The 17291-nt window shown below is 42.0% G+C and overlaps 1 protein-coding gene across 4 annotated transcripts in view; it reads left to right on the plus strand.

Annotated features, from left to right (window-relative positions):
* LOC128074160 (N-acetylated-alpha-linked acidic dipeptidase 2-like) overlaps nt 1–12034 on the plus strand; it is a 32021-nt gene extending 19987 nt beyond the window's left edge. For 3 of the 4 annotated variants that reach the window (XM_052669758.1, XM_052669752.1, XM_052669774.1), the window contains 7 exons: nt 611–702; nt 1901–1991; nt 2642–2906; nt 6333–6414; nt 7456–7548; nt 8914–9872; nt 10239–12034. In XM_052669758.1, the coding sequence (XP_052525718.1) occupies nt 611–702; nt 1901–1991; nt 2642–2906; nt 6333–6414; nt 7456–7548; nt 8914–9103 (813 nt within the window). In that variant the 3' untranslated portion in view covers nt 9104–9872; nt 10239–12034. Of the gene's footprint in view, nt 1–610; nt 703–1900; nt 1992–2641; nt 2907–6332; nt 6454–7455; nt 7549–8913; nt 9873–10238 lie in introns of those variants that run through there. The other variant, XM_052669766.1, reaches the window with a different exon arrangement.
* Nucleotides 12035–17291: the final 5257 nt, after the last annotated feature.

The following is a 17291-nucleotide window of genomic DNA, read 5'->3' on the forward strand; positions in this document are numbered from 1 at the left end:
GCTTTGGACAACCAATTTCCTAGCTTCCTAATTTTCCATCATGGATACATAACTACCCATTTCTATTTTTTTTTAAAAGGAAAGTGTGTCTCGCACAACAGGGCTCCAATCTTGGCTGTGTTCCGCTGACACTGCTTCAGACCACAATTCCTTTATAAGCTTCCTGTAAGAAATGCCCATTTCAGGCTCAGCCTCCTGAGGGAACGCCATTGTTTTGTGGTGCAAAGTTGTGGTGGCTTAGGGCTGTCTGTTCTTCTTGCCAGCTGAGAGGTGAACAGCTGGAGCAGCTCCTCAGTACTGTCCTGTGCACTTGTACGTGTGCATACACAGAGCTATAATAAGTTGGTAAAAAGTCCTGGAAACCCCAAGTACGCTTCTGCTTTCTTCCAAAACCAGATGGGTTTAATTTTGTGTCTTACAGCTTTTGTCTTGCTCTGCCCTCTGCCTCTGGTTGGTTCCAGGTGCCTGTGTGATGCTGTTTAGTTGCATATAGCAGTAAGCAGGGTATATGTGCCTCCTTGCATACAGCAGTGCTGTTGGTTAAGGTCTCTTTTGATACCAGTTTGACTTTGAGGTACTTCCAATGAGATTATAATGTATTCCTCTCCAGATTTCAAGCCCTGATGAAGGCTATGAAAATAAATCTCTTTATGAGAGTTGGCTTGAGAAAGACCCTGCGCCTGAAAATAACAGTCATCCTAGGTAAGTAATTTGTCTGTTTTCACTTTCCCAATGTTTTCATTTTATCACAGCATGGCTCTTTGGAATTCTTCAGGATGTGCTGTTATTGACAGTGCTGCAAAAATCTTTTAGTACTTGAAGTCTCTAACAATATCTAAAACAAAATAAAATGTCATGACCTTTTTTTGAATGATTGTGACATCTATGTCCACTACAAGAACAAAATCTCACGCTCTTTGAAAGTCTGTTTTGAACAGAAAAACATTTTGGAAAACAAACACAGAAGTGCAGGGTGGGGAAAAAATCAAAGTATAGTTCAGTTACTCTTCTAAATAATATCAAGACTGTTATGCTAAGCAAGTACTTTGTTGAAAGAAACTGCCTCAGGCAGTAGTTAAAAGCTCTCATGATATTTATTCTTTGTTTCTACAATGGATGTAGACGTTATATGTTAAAAATCTATATCTGAAGATATTAAAATCTCAGCATGTTGTTTAAGCCCATGACTGGTAAGGCTAAATCTTACATTCTCATAAGGCAAATAGAACTGCTCCCTGTATCATTTGACCCAAATATTCTGCATGGATGACCCTATCAACTTTTAAGCCTTGGTAACAGCCTTGGTAAAGTCTTCTAGACACATCAAACTCAATTAAGATTTCTTCCTTTTGAAAAACCTACTAGATCTAATCCGTCTTAACTGATATTTTGCTTTTCCTTTGTCTTGCAACACCTATCCAGCAGATGGCAATATTTACTTGTAAGAGACAAATGTTAATGTCTTCTGCTGTGGAAATTGCTTGCCAGGCTTTGTGCTGTGGAGTACTCTAAGTATGTAAGCACATCTGTTTTTACATATATTGCCTCCCAATTCCTTTTAATTTGGGAATAAGTATTTAATATTTTAAGACTGCAGAGGCTTATCTGATGCAAATCTACACTTCTCGTGCACGCCACGTTCATTTTTTTTCCTAATGTGGTCAAATCAGGGATGCTACCATTACGAGATCCTTGTAGTAATACTGGATATTGGATGGAATAAAATCAGTTAGGGTAATTAAGCTTGCTGCTCATCTACTCTCTAATCTGACTGGCGTCCCTGGTGTGCCCTTCAGAAGCCTTGACCTCCATTTCTATGAAAATCTGCATTTTGCATACATTACCACCATTTTATAAAATAAGTACTGCCTCTCTGATGTGTTCTGTTTCCTACATGCAGAATAAACAAACTGGGATCAGGCAGTGATTTTGAAGCTTACTTCCAGCGACTGGGAATTGCATCTGGCAGAGTGCGCTACACCAAGAACAGGGTGAGCCAACAGATTGCTCTGAGGGGTTAAGTGGTGCTGAACAGTCATCTTTTAAAAGCATTTATTCATAGTTGATAAAAAAAAGCTTCAGTGAATTTTTGGCTCGTTTTTGACTCATCAGTACCATTTTAGAATTTAACAAGAAACCTAATGGCGTGGAGAATAAAAACGTTACTGTAATGTGTACATTTTATGGGCTATCAAGTTCTCAGGAGTATATTTATAGTATCTGATTGGGAGGGTGGATTTCATTCCACTGTGCTATTAGCAGTCCCCTTAATATATATATACATCCCCCTGGAGTTTGTTCAGGAAACTGTGCATTATTCAGAGGGGCCACGGCTGAGGATTTCTGTGATCCCAAACTTCAGACTGATTTCCACATCAGTGAAGGCCATGTCTGTACAAGGGAACTGAAGTCAGGTCTGCGTAGGTGGGAAGAAGGAAACCTGCTCCCTTATTCTTGTGTGACAGTCTGTGGATTTGGGTTGCTTTCTTTCCTGAGGATGAGCACACAAAAAGAAGGGAAGGAGAGCAAATTGTGTTTTCTAAGAAGTAGCTTTTTTCATTTGGAAGCTGTGCAGAACACCATGGCAGCATTACAACCTTCACTGTAGTCACTGACAAATTTACCTGCTCTTTTTTTTCAGAAAATGGACAAATTCAGCAATTACCCTGTTTATCACACTGCGTACGAGACCTTTGAGTTAGTGGAAAAATTTTATGACCCCACCTTCACGAAACAGCTAGCAGTTGCCAAGCTGCGAGGCAAACTGGTTTATGAACTTGCAGATTCCCAGGTCATTCCATTCGACTGTAGAGACTATGGAGAGGCCTTAAAAGGGTACAGCGACAGAATTTATGAATTGGCTAAGAAACATGAAAAACAGTTGGAAACATACGGAGTATCATTTGGTGAGTAATAGCCAAAGCAGAATTTGTTGAGTGGGTCAGTTGGATTTATGCAGTGACATGATGTATCTGTTCTCTCTCTGAAACTGAATTCCTTTTCTGTTTCCAACCTGCTATCATATTAAGATCCACTAAAAAAAAGATCTTTCTGAACCTAACTGGAATGAATACGTTATTGTTTAGAGATGACTGAGTTTCAATAATGTTCATTCATATCATTAGGTGTGTTATCACAGTACTGGTGAGCAGCCACGAACCAGAATCAAAAGCAGAACAAAGAGATAGTATCAATCTGGTTCTCACCCGTGACCAGATTATTTTCTCTTCCTTAAAAAAGAAGACAAATCGCCCCCCACTGTAAGGGCAGAGCCAGTCTGAGACTGCCTCATGAGAGTGAATGTGTACAAGTCTATGGGGCCGGTTTCTTGTAGCTGTATTAGCAACTTCATTTCCAATTCAGAGCTTATTGTAGAAAAAGTGGACCACTGAATGGATAAGAAACTGGTTGAAAGGCCGCAGACAGAGGGTGGTCATCAATGGCTCTGTGTCCAGGTGGAGGCCGGTAATGAGCAGCATCCCCCAGGGCTCTGTCTTGGGACCGGTGCTCTTTAACATCGTTATCAGTGACATCGATGACAGAGTGCACTCTCAGCAAGTTTGCTGACGACACCAAGCTGAGTGGTGTAGTTTACACGGTGGAAGGAAGGGATGCCATGCAGAGGGACCTCAACAGGCTTGAAAGGTGGGCCCAGGTGAACCTGATGAGGTTCAACACAGCAAAGTGCAGAGTTTTGCACTTGGGCCAGAGGAATCCCAGGCATCCATACAGACCGGGAGGAGCGGTCCTTGAGAGCAGCCCTGTGGAGAAGGACCTGGGGGTTCTGATAGATGAAAAACTTAACATGAGCCAGCAGTGTGCCCTTGCAGCTCAGAAAGCAAATGGTATCCTGGGCTCCATCAGAAGAGGGGTGCCAGCAGGACAGGAAGGTGAATGTCCCCCTCTACTCCTTGAGGTCCCTTCCAACCCTGGCCATTCTGTGATTCTGTGAAGACAGATTAAATATTGGTGGCAGCTGCCTAAATGTTGAGAGACATGGGTCAAAGGCTTAATGTGACCTTTGGAAACCTGCTTCATTCCACTATCTATATCAATGCCTGGGTGCCACTTTTAGGCAACAGAACCCTTTAATTTCTGCATAAATGCATTTACTGAGCACGTGAGCACATTGTAATGAGGCACATAGCATGGGAGAGGCAGAATGCTGTGGATCACAAGCTCGGAAAGAATCATGGAGTGGCCAGGGTACAAAAGGATCACAAAGATCATCTAGTTTCAACCCCCCTGCTATGTGAAGGGTTGCCAACCACTAGATCAGGATGCCCAAAGCCACATCCAGTCTGGCCTTGAATGCCTCTGGAGATGGGGCATCCACAGCCTCTCTAGGCAAACCTCTCCAAATAGTTTTCACAGGCATTCTCTTTTTTCTCCCTCTCTTTTTTCTTTCTCCTTGTCTTGTTCACCCCTTGTGTTTCTGTATCAAAGAGGATTTTTGGTCACTCCTAACCCATTTGGTATCTGATGGATCATAGGTTAGAAGACGTTAGCTTTAATATAGTCCTCTTTTGAGTTGTCTGAAATGTGAAGAAATTCAAATCAAATCCCCACTCGGGGGAAACCTAAAAAAGACATTTAAAACTTCCTATAATGGCGCAGGTAGAAAACTCTTGACCATTTTGTAGTGATGTTGTTTTTTGCCATCAGACCACAAAGGAAGCCCTTTGTGATGTTGATGAGTTGCCCGGACTGAGAGTTTACCTAACAGAAAGACTTAATTCATTGAGAATTGCAGTATATTGTATGAGGAAACATCAAGACTGGACTTTCTTTTTCCACTATTGGAATATCTCCCAAAATTTCTATTCAATCTTTTATTTCCATTGTTTGTATTTCTTTCCCATTTCACATTAGAACTTGACCAAATTAATTTCTAAATGATGCATACATATACTATACTGACATATACTATGTCAGGTAGGCTCTACAAGCAATTTTTGAGGCTTTTTTTTCCCTATCACTGAAGTCCTTAAGAACTTCACAAATGGGGCACTTTGACAAGGCACATTTTTTTAACCTTTTCATTATTTTTCATTATTTTCATGTCTCTCCTCTGATGCCTGATCCGTTTTAAAATATTTCTCAGATAAAACTATGATTCTCATTCTGTGTTTATTCAGTGGCACCAGAGTGCATTGCAATAAAGATGTAGTTTTTTACATTACTGTGAAAATCGAAATTCATTTCACCCAACATTTCTATGGAGCTGCTTATTGACATCCCCGAATGTCAGAAAGCTGTTAATTAAAGCTGAATAAATCACATAATTGTCCTTCAAAACAGTTGATGAAGTTTTTAATTTGCCTTTGTGCTACCATTTCAGCTGTTCCTCTGATACAATGAATGCTGGAAGCCTTTTCTTCATTAAATATTTACTTATAATAATGAGCTATTTGGAAATAAGGCCTGTGGGGGGAAAAAAAAAAAAAAAAAAAAAAAAAAAGTGATAATATTTCTCAAACAAAATTGGCAGCATGGAGTAGCTCATGAACATGAGCACAAATTCTCTTATATATTTTCAGATGACCTTTCCTTTTTCTCTTAAATCCCCTCCTACTGCTTCTGAAATACAATCTGCTGCCTCAATGCAGCCATGATGTCAGCGGGACATCTGTCCTCTGGCAAGGTGATAACTACTGCCCCAGGGAAGTGCAGTCGTGGACGAGTGCAAATCCTCCCCAGCAAGGTGACTCCACACCACAGTCCATAAACAGGTTGCAAGGGCAAAATCTGTGCTTCTACTTACGTAGATTCTATGATATTCTGGATTATCTAAAGATTTCTGAAACTTGTAGGCAAAATATGCAGGTTGTGAAACTTCCTTCTGCGCAGTGAGTTTTGGTGAGGCCATTTCTGCTCACAGCACTCGCCTTGTTCTACAGAAATCAGCTGCAGAAATGGCTTCTTTTCCCCAGGTCTGTATCAAACAGCCCCTTCCACAGGGAAACCATTGCTGCTGATATTGTCATTAGCAGGAGGTCTGCTGCTTCTGTGGCTCAGCTGTGGCACAGGGTTGGATGGGCTGCCAGGGGCAGAGCTGGAGAAAGCAACCAAATGTGTGGTCAGGTGTAGCAGGCAGAGTCTGGGGTAGCAATGATGTGGATGGCACACGGGGCCGTGGCTGAGGTCTTTCTTCCTGCTGGTAGTGCAGCTCTTCCAAGCCTGCGCTGGGGAAAGTAATACATTCTGTGACAGATGGGAAAACTATGCAAGCAGCGCAGCCAAACACATGTAGTTGTGCTCCCCCTGGTTAAATGGAAGGTGTATTGGGCTCTGCAGATCATCTGAAGTTGTTTAAATCCTTCCCATTCCAGATCCTCTTTTTTCTGCCGTGGGGAACTTCTCAGAGGCTGCTGCTGAATTTCACAGGAGGCTCGAGCAAGTGGACAGGAAGGAGTAAGTCTGAAAACATAAGGACGTGTGTATCTCATTTTGGTAAAAGCTCATCTCTTGGTATTTCCCTTCTTTGTCCCAGGGTACTCCTGAAACCCTCCATCAGACTTTGGTTGGTTGGAATAAGTTACAAATGCAGACCAGCTGAACTTTCAGTCAGTTTTGGATTTGCTCCTAGTGCAGCCTGCATTTCTGTCTCTCCTTGGGGTGATATTTATCTTGCTTAGTTTTCAGCCACCTTAAAGATATAATTACTTGTCTTGAGTCCCTTTATATTTAATGGAGCAAAATTAGTATTTTGAAGGGGCAGTTAATCACATCTTCTTTGGGTAGCGAGGGCACTGACTGCACAGGGAGTCTGTCTGATTAGTACAGAGCAGAGCCCTTGAACTCTGAGACAGGCAATATCTGCCAGGATTAATTCTGCTTTCAGTGATGAATAGTATCAGCTGTAGAGCTTATAAATATCAGTTTGTCATTACAATTATTGTAATAAATGGAAAAGCAGATAGCAGTGGAAGTTAAAGTTGGACTGAGCTCTGTATTTAGACACCTATGCTTGAATGTTGTATGTGTCACAAATATTTATACTTTTAGCACACCTGAAGGAGATAATGCTTGAGAGTATATAAAACATTCATGTGCTTGAAAACCTAGGGGGCAGCCCTATGGCCTTAAGTTGCACCAGAAGAGGTTCAGGTTGGAGATTAGGAAACACTTCACAGAAAGACTGTTGAGGCACTGGCACAGGCTGCCCATGGGGGTGGTGGAATCACCATCTCTGGAAGTGTTCAAGAACTGTGGAAATGTGGCACTGAAGGATGGTTAGGAGGCATAGGGGGTGGGTTGATGTTCGGGCGTGATCTTAGAGGTCTTTTCCAATCTTCATGATTCTGTGGGACTCACATGCCCTATGGGTGCAGTGGCTGGAGGCCACTATTTGCAAAGCTTCACCTTCTGTCCAAAGAAGAGAAGTATTTGAATGAAAAGGAGCAGTCATGTTTCCTCACTATGTGAAATGCATCTTGTTTCCATTTTCTGCAGCCCAGTTGCAGTGCGAATCATCAACGATCAGCTGATGTTTATAGAAAGAGCTTTCATTGATCCTCTTGGCTTACCAGGAAGGAAGTTTTACAGGTGAGATAATAGCTTTCTTAACTTGTCCAAGTTCCTTAACTAAGTCCTCTAGCTCTTAAATTTCTTAGCTGTCCAAGGTGATTTTGGAGATGAATTCCACTCAAACAAGTCAGCCAGTTTAATTCCTATGTAGGCTGTAGGTAGGCATCATAGCTCAATGGATACTGTTTTAGGTATTATTCAGCAAGTAGGAGACTTTGTTGATAACTTGCCATCTGCACCACCCTCATTGGTCTTCCCAGTTCCAGCAGTCTATTAGCCAGGATACTCTGTGAAGTTTTTATACAGCCCATGAGCTGTTCTGTGGAGTCCTGTCCATCCCACCTTTAGTTGCTTGTTGTTGTCTTTAATCCTTAACCGGCTGTTATTGAAATTTTCTCTGTACAAGCCTGTGGGTGTGGAGGAAGGCAGTGCTTGATTCACCACCCTCTGTAGAAGTCCAATGCGTTTCTTAGTTCCACTTGCCAGAAGCTAGCTTCCAATGTCAGGTGCGCAACTGCCTCACTTTGCTCACAATATCCCCCTTTTTCCAATGGCTGGATACATCTGATGGCTGGATGCACCTGATTCACTGGCTGATGGCATTTGCACCATGCCAGAAATCTCTCAGGCAGAGGGACTTCCATCCTCCTAGGATAAAGTGTTCACACTTGTGTAACAGTGAAATGGTTGTTTTTCTGCAGTTCTTCTTGTGAACGTTGATTTATTGTTTATTTCTAGTTGGGGGGCATCTTTCACATACTACAAATGCACTTTTTTACCTTTTATGAACAAAATAAATTTAAAAGTAGGACTGCAATTATTCATTATTAAAAAAAAAAAAAAAGTTATGATTTTGTCCACTAAGGATCCCATACAATTAGTGCTCCTCTAAAGAATCCGTGCCTTTCTTACCAATTCTCCCATAGTTTTCCACATTCCTTTCCCAGATCTCACAGTTATCACTCATTTGCTGCATTATTTTTTGAGACTCGTGTACTTTTCTCCTCTGTTGTACACCCATTTGCTATTTTATTCCATGTTCTGTACTGTCACATTAGTTCAATATATTTGTTGAGCTCTCATTTACAAAAGTTCCTAACGTGGTTTCATTCCTAATTAGAGAAATGCACTGTGTTTTCCCAAGGAGAAGGTTCTCTGTGCTAAACCTGATCCCTTCCCTGTAGAGTTGGTCCTATGGGCTGGTCTGTTCTGTCTTTCTAAAGACAGTTCCAGCTAGACTACCTTTATATTTAGTGAATTCTAGTCATCTTGCAATTCTTTAAGCGTTTTGTAGCACACATTTTTACAGTTTCCCCCAATGAATGCACATAATACTCATGATTTTTTTACTTAGTATACTTGCACTTTTTTTTTTCCCCACAGACATGTCATCTTCGCTCCAAGCAGCCACAACAAATACACTGGAGAATCCTTCCCAGGTATCTATGATGCCATGTTTGATATTGAAACCAAAACCGATCATCAAGGAGCCTGGGAAGAAGTTAAGAGGCAGATTTCCATTGCAGCCTTCACTGTGCAGGCAGCTGCAGAGACACTGAAAGAAGTAGCATAGGATGATGGCCTGGAAAAATGCGCTGTAGGCAGACTACTGCAGTGACCCAGCCTCAGCTAACTGCTGCTGTCCCTGAGCTCCCAACCTTCGAGTGTTATCTTGGAGGTTTACACAAAGACTCATAACAGTGAAGTTCCACCACTCGGGCAGTTACTGTGTACTTCCATCCTGTAGTTGCTTTTTGGAAAACAGATTATGGGATAACTGAGAACTGAGATCTTTGCTCCTGTTGATGCTCTCGCCAATCCCAAACCAGTGGCAGCTTTTGCTTTTTTTTTTCTCTTCTGGAAGAGCTCTTTCACACAGTGATGTCCCTTCCAGATGAAGGGGGTGGATGACAGCATTGTCACTATTGCTGTAGGGCTGGATGTATGGAGTAATTCTGTCTTCTGATAAGAGAGTTTCCCATCAGGAGCTGCATGTAGAATCATACAATTCTTAGAGTTGGAAGGGATCTTTAATGGTCATCTAGTCCAACTCCCCTGCAATAAACAGGGTCATCTACAGCTAGATCAGGTGCTCAGGGCCTAGTCCAGTCTCACCTTGCAAGTCTCCAGGGACAGGGCATCCACCGCAACTCCAGGCAACCTGTTCCAGTGCTTCACCACCCTCACTGCAAAATACTTTTTCCTTATATCCCACTTAAATCTACCCTCTTTAAGCTAGAAGCTATTTCTCCTTATTCTATCACTACAGTCCCTGCTAGAGAGTCTGTGTCCCTCCTTCCTGTAGATCCCCTTTAGATATTGAAAGCTTAAACTGTACAAAAGTGTTTAATTTTTTAAAATTATATATATATAAAGTTTCATTTGCCTCTAAGTGTACCTCTGATCTGCTTTACAACTAATACAGTTGCTAGAATTTTATTAAATCACATTCCCGTTTGTGAGGGAGCCGATAATAAAAACTGGTAATAACCTTTTTTTTTTTCTTTCTGTTGTATAAAGTATGATACAGCTTTTCTCACAACCATAAATTGCTGCAGGTTGTGGGAATGAAGTGCTTTCTGTTTCATGGGGAGTGGAACAGGTGTGGTGCTAAAACAGACAGAAGTGCAAACAGGGCAGCGGACTCAACAGGCTACAGTAAGAGTTATTCTCAACCCAAATGTCTTGAATTCAGACAAGGGAGTCAGAAATTACAGTAGTTCAGTCCCTCGGGTGTTGGTTGCAGGGGAATGTGCTACCAAGAACAGTGACTCGACCATAACCACTCTGGTGACTGTTCCCTTTTCTTGGGTAGCTCTGCCTCCCTCATAGATTTATGTTATGTTATCAACAAGTAATTTATGCATCACTAGTAACTGAGACTTCCCCAGGGAGAGGTTCCAATGCTCGGATGGTGGAAGAAAAGCCACTGGTGCCTCTTCCTCATGAACAGCTGTTGGTGGTCACTGCCTGGGTCCTGTCAGAGGATGTGACAGAGAAAAAAGAAATATATGGAGTAGCATGATTTCTTCATAGTTGACAGGATCTTCATAATAAAATAAGCCACCTTTCATTTAAGTGAACGAATGCTCCACCAGTACACATATACTTTCAATGCAAGTTTGTGAAGCTCTGTGCCATTACCTCACCACTGCAAAGTGACCTGTCATCTCCTGTGGTTTCCATGCACTATTCGAAGCAGTACAAAGAGTGCCTAGCTAAAATCTATTGTTTCCTTCCCCTTCTCAACTTCACTGATAATTATGTATGAATGAATGAGTCATTATGACCTGCTACGTCCTGAAAACTCTGTGGAGCTTAGATCTCTTTCCCTTCCTCTGCTATGTTATAAAGGAATGATGATGCCCAAACACTTATAGATGGCTTATGCTCACAGACTCACAGGAATTTAAAATTGGCATTAATTTAAAATGATCTCCAAAAACACCTTGCAGATCTTAAGCTTAATGAAAACAGAAGCTGATGTGGTACCTTTGCAGATGAAGCATTTGGGGGTAAGTGAGACCAGTGCTTCTCTCAACACTTGTAATGCTTCGGTTTAACAACCCTTCCCAACACAGTCATTCATCAATAGACTGTTTTTGTGGAGCAATGAAACTGAGGTTTCCCTGTCCCACTATCCTGACTACTGAAGTACACCATCAATTTGTAATTTCTGGTTTTGTAAGTCTTCTCAATGACAGTGTTGTTCATCTGTTAGAACGGAGCCTCAAGCTGTCCATGGTTTGGATCCAACCAGGTTGCTTCAGCTGATCTCAGACTGCCTTCTTTTACAAGAGTGATAGAAACAGACCACACAGTGTAACTCAGGTACCTACTAAGGAAAAGGCACTGCAAGAGGAAGGTCCTAAAGCTATGAATCAGCCCATCAAGCATATGGTCACAATCAGTACTGGTGCTGTATACGCTGACTTCTGCACCAAGCCAATTTCTATAATTCAGTCCTTCTTCTATAGACAACCTGTAACATCTCTGCATGTTTGCAAGTGCCAAGAGAATGTGAACCATGTGGGCTGCCCATGATTTTGCTGCAGCAGAGGACCAAACCCCTCCTGTGAGCAGATTAAACATACCTGCTTTGTGCCTTTGCTTTGCTTTAGGAATCTGTGATTGTGAGTTTGCTGGGAAAATAACCTCTGTACTCTGAAACTGAGTACAAGGAAGCAGACTGGAATTTCCAGGCATCAGAAGCAACTGGAGAGCTGCCCTGAGCAGGGAGGAACAGGGTGTACTCACCATGACCTGTTAGTTTCCTCTCACTCTAAATTCCTGTTTTCAGCCATGAGATTTTAATGCCATACAGTTAAGTGTGCCATTACCAGACCTAGATGAAGGTGAACATCATGGACTACACTGTAGCACTGAATGCAAAAGTGAAATACAGAAACCTTGTGTCTGCTGTGCTGCTCTGACCCAAACCAAAGCAACGTGCTCCTTGCTGAGAAACACATCACCATGCAGCAACTATCCCTAGAGAAACTGCAACGAGACCAGAGCATTGCCATTGCATGCCTGAGACCTAAAGTAACACCAATAAAGTACACGTGGCTCCTGTTTAAGCCTGTAACTCAGCTGTAAGTATACAGCCTGCTAGACTTGAGGATCAAGAGAAGTGCAGCAGGGACATGAGTTTCTGGCGGAAATCGTTGGGAGAAGCACAGAAAGGCTTAGGACCTTGCAATGGATTGTTTCTATACTTGCTTGTGCCAGTTATAATCCATCAAGCCAAGGCAGCTCATATCAGTATCAACTGGTTTTCCTGATGGATCCAACCTGGGGAGCTTCCCAAGTGTAGGAGAACTGGGTTCAAGGAACCTCATACAGAAGAGGCTGGACCTGGTTCAAGTAAGAATGCGTTACAGCCTTCCATAAGGGGAAAGAACGTGAGAGGCGATAACGGGAAAAGCATTTCACAGGAGGGCAGCAGATAAGAATAGACTTGCTATGTTTACATGGCAGCTTCCCCAGATGTGCTCTGCTAGGCTGCTCGCTGACAGAAAGCTGCTGACGCACTCCTTACTCTGCCATCCCCATTACCTCCAAACTTGGCTGTCTTTTTAGGAGACAAGCCCCGGTTGCTGGACACAGCGACTGTTGTGGCAACACATCCTTAGGTAATCCACAAGCAGCAGGACGTCAGCCTGGAGAAACAGGGTCAGCTGCGAACACAGCACAGAAAGCTTTCGCTCCTCTGAGATCACTTTTCCCTCCTGATATTCCTGAAACCAGCATCTCCCTGCTGAACAAAGCAGCTGAGCTTCAGTCCTCTGGCACCTCCTACATGCCCTGAAATACTGACTGCAGCCCACAGCTCAGAGCTTTGCCACCCACTGTCACAGCTGTGGGATAAAGCTGAAACATCCTCCCACTCTTGTTATGTGCAGAAAGAAGCACACTTCACAATCAAAGCCAACCTTATTGTTAGTACCATAGAATCCTAGAATGGCCTGGGTTGAAAAGGCCCACAATGATCATCCAGTTCCAACCCCCTGCTATGTGCAGGGTCGCCAACCACCAGACCAGGCTGCCCAGAGCCACATCCAGCCTGGCCTTGAATGCCCGCAGGCGTGGGGCATCCACAGCCTCCTTGGGCAGCCTGTTCCAGTGTGTCACCACCCTCCGGGTGAAAAACTTCTTCCGAATATGTAACCTGAACCTCCCCTGTCTCAGTTTAAAATCATTCCTCTTGTAAACCATTCCCCCACAAGCTGCCTGACATGGCCCTGGGCACCCTGCTCTGGGTGTCCCTGCAGGAGCAGGGTGGGCCAGGTGACCCAGAGATCCCATCTCCTCTTAACTAGTCTGTAATTCTCTGTGTGATTCTTTTTCCATCAGCCAAACAAGCTAAAACAACCCACCAGGAAGGTGGGGAGCACTCCAACCAAGCAGACTTAGCGAGTCCCAAGAGACTGCAAGGCCAGAACGAAGCCTTGCTGCTAGCCATGGCAATGCTGTGCTCATGTAGCTGTTCGCGTAGATCTGCAGAGGGAGTACATGGGGAGAGCCCAAAATTTTCATAAACCATAAACAGGGACAGCTGTCTATACACTATCTAAAGACATACCCAGTTTTGGTAAACCTGAGGAACAGATGAAATGGACAGCTTTTCTCCTTTCACATAATTCTGCCTGAACATGCTTTAATTTTAGAAACATCTATCATTTCTAGCCACCTGCAGTCTGATAAATGATTTTTTGTTGGAGGGCTGTATGTCTATATGGGATTCAGAGAGTAACTGCAGAATTGAGCACTTGCTTCTTGGTCAGCACTGCACTCAGCCTTGTAGCAATTATCAGATGATATATCATAGCTAGCGCTCATTCTATACACAACCACATTCAAAATTTCTCAAATGGCTAGAATGTATGGAGACAAAATCAGAATTGTTTGAGTTGGATGGGACTCCTAAAGGTCATCTAGTCCAACTCCCCTGCAATCAACAGGGACACCAACAGGCAGATCAGGTTCAAAGCCCTGCTCAACTTGACCTTGGATACCACCAGGGAGAGAGCACCCACAGCTCTCTGTGCAATCTGTACCAGTGCTTCACCGCCCTTACTGAAAAAAACTTATTCCTTACATAGAGTCTAAATCTCCTCTCATAAAAATGAGGGTGCACAACAATGCCACAATTCAAACATGCATTTCAGTTAATAAGACAACTGTGAGGTGGAAAAACTCATGCAAATGGCACATTTTAGGTTTAGAACTATATATTCAATGTCTTAGTACTGCCACTCAGCAAAGTGCACGCCAGCTTTCGTTGAGCAAACCCCAACCACACCTCAGTTTTCAGGCAGTGGATCAACATAATGGTGCAATGATTTTAACAGGGTGATTTAAGAAAAAAGGACTAGAGAGGAATAGAAGTAAAATACGCTCCACTTACTTTTTCCACCTTTATCTTCTTTCAGTTGTTAAACCATGGCTCTTGGCAAGCATAAGCATCCAAATTAATTTATAAATTCACTGAAGTAAAAATTCTGTCACAGAAGCGCTGACAGGCTTCTGATTTTCAGAGCGAATATCTAAGAGTAATTCTGAACAGAACACCTCTGCTTAGGTTATACTCATGAGTACACAATCCAAATGTTAACAGCATCCACAAGTAAAAACAGAAGTTCTGAAGTTTGGGCTCTGTTTATACAGTACTACCTGATTACAAAAACTAAAAAGTCCCTCAGGGTGTGGAAGTGCAGAGTAGCAGGTGCCTCCAACACACAGATCTCAGTTTCAATAAAGGAAGAACAAATGAGGGGAAGCATATTAAGTTTGAAGCACAGTCAGTTTTACCTTAAGCAATGAATTCTGTTACAGTACTGTAGTATCAATATTTATGTCAAATTTAAAATAAACATTTCAGAGAACAAGGTTTTTGGATTACAGATATTTCGGATGGCTGAAGGTGCAGCGCTGCCTCCAGCTGACTTCCGATGATTTTTGGTTGCAACGCAGCTTTTATTAATATTTAACCAAGAGTGATTTTTTCAAATACTCAATGCAAGAGGATGCTTCCTCTCACACAGGAGCAACTAGATGCAAAAAAAAAAAAAAAAAAAAAAAAAAATCAAACACAAAAAAACACATTCTGAACATCCAGAATTGGTTGTCATATAGTGGATGATATTAAACTCATCATTCAACCTCAAGGAGAGAAGGTTTAGATTGGACATCAGGGGAAGTTCTTCACAGGGAGACTGGTGAGAGGCTGGAACAGACTGCCCAGAGGGTGTGGATGCTCCATCTGTGGTGGTGCTCAAGACCAGGATGGATGGGGCCCTGGGCAGCCTGGTCTAGTATTAAATATGGAGGGCGGTGGCCCTACCTGTGGAAGGGAGTTGGAACTCAATGATCCCTGCGGTCTCTTCCAACCCAAGCCATTCTGTGATTCTGTGACTGCTCAACTGCACGATGAGTTAAGCTGAATTAAAAACACATTCAAGCTTTTCACATACCTCTACATAACAGGAGCTGTTTCTACAACCCTTTTTCTCTTGGGCTCAAAAGACTGACTACAAATGCAAACTTGATGGCACTCATGGGCAGCAGTGTCTTCATTTCTGTTCGTGCTACCAAGAAAATAAAAAGGTCAGCAGTTCAACTGCAAATGTTGATTTTACAAACATCACTGGATGCTTGTGCCACTTGGCCACTGCATCCCTCACAGCCAACAACTTGTGGATAATGCCCACAGCATGTTAATAACTGCATTACAAATCAAAAGAGAAGTTCTCTCCTACAATAAAGTAAGTAAAAAAATCCGATTTTAACCAGCATGTAATAAGAATTTTATTGAGAAAAAAAGAAAACGAAGACATGAGATTAATTTCTGCATGAGTTTTATGAATGTGCAGAATCAAATAACCATGCAAAAGGACATTTTCCACCCTCCCCCAACCGTAATTCAAGACTCTTATTTATGACAAAATTATCATTTCAAACAGTGTTCCAGACACGTAACTCATTACTTTAAATATGATCTCTCTCTTTCCTGAACAGAGACAAAAACAAACAAACAAACAAAAAAATAGTAGCAACTGGAGAACACCATTGATTAACGGGTAGAGTACTTAACCAATAATCATGCCAGTTTTAAAGAATGCAAGCAAAAAAATGCATTGTTACATAGAATAAGTAGCTGTTTTTTTTCAAGGCAAAATCCTATTCAAAATAGAACTAGTCCCTAAATTATTGAAATGGTGACTTGATAGTGCAAGTGCTCCAGAAGATCATCAGATGGAAGGATTTTTGTAAAGTTACATCAGTGCCATGTAAAATGTCAGAGCAGCTGAACAGCCCAGTGCTTAACAGTTCTAGCATTAAAACTAAACTACATCCAAGGAATGTTCTGTTCCAGATATGCAGTGTAACAGTAAATAGGAAAATGGGCCTAAACACGAAGGAAAAGATTAGAATTTGTCACAAATTGGTACATACACATACTGCTTTTCTTATTAAAAACACGTTATGAAGAAAAAGCTTGACATGCACCTGGACAGGTCTATCTGAGACATGTAACACTGTGTTACATAAGGTACACTGTGCTACCGTATGGGTTTGAAGTCTTACAAATTATAAAATTATAGCTAAACCATTAACCAACTTGTTAAATACAGCACAACGTCCAAGAACATGGAAAAGAGGGTAAATTAAACTGCAAATAACCCAGTATGTATTTGTTTGCACTACTGAATTTCACCATTATCAAACAAAAAATGCTTATCTTAGCTTTGAAATCTTGCTTTGGAGAGGTATTATGATTCGTTTGGTATACCACACTTTTTTTCCCCCTCATTTACTAATAAAAGTCACAGTCAAATCCACATACCATTGCAGTGTCAGCTCTCAGTAGCCATGTAAAGGTATCAGACATCAGTGTGCTAAATACTGTGCTGTGTACCACTCAAAGCACTCAGATTCAGCAAGTACACTCAGCAAGTTTTTGTAACTTGATGATGGTAAAATGAATTTAAAAAGCTGCAAAGAATGCAGTTAAACAAGAAACTTAGCACAATCCATACTGTCCTTCCATTTCGAATGCCATCAGCCATGGAGGACTGGGCTGTTATTTGTAAAACCTAGACCTTCTCACCTCATCTAAGCTGGGATTTTTTTGTTTGCTTGCTTTTTTAAACAGGTGCTATTTAAAAGCCTTTACATCAACACTGATGTGAAAAAAAATCATTATGCAACTCCTGATGCATTTGCAGAGTTCCCTGATGAGTATGAACAACAGGGAA

Source organism: Tympanuchus pallidicinctus, unplaced genomic scaffold, assembly GCF_026119805.1.
Source record: "Tympanuchus pallidicinctus isolate F22 unplaced genomic scaffold, pur_lepc_1.0 scaffold11, whole genome shotgun sequence".
NCBI classification, from domain to species: Eukaryota; Metazoa; Chordata; class Aves; order Galliformes; family Phasianidae; genus Tympanuchus; species Tympanuchus pallidicinctus.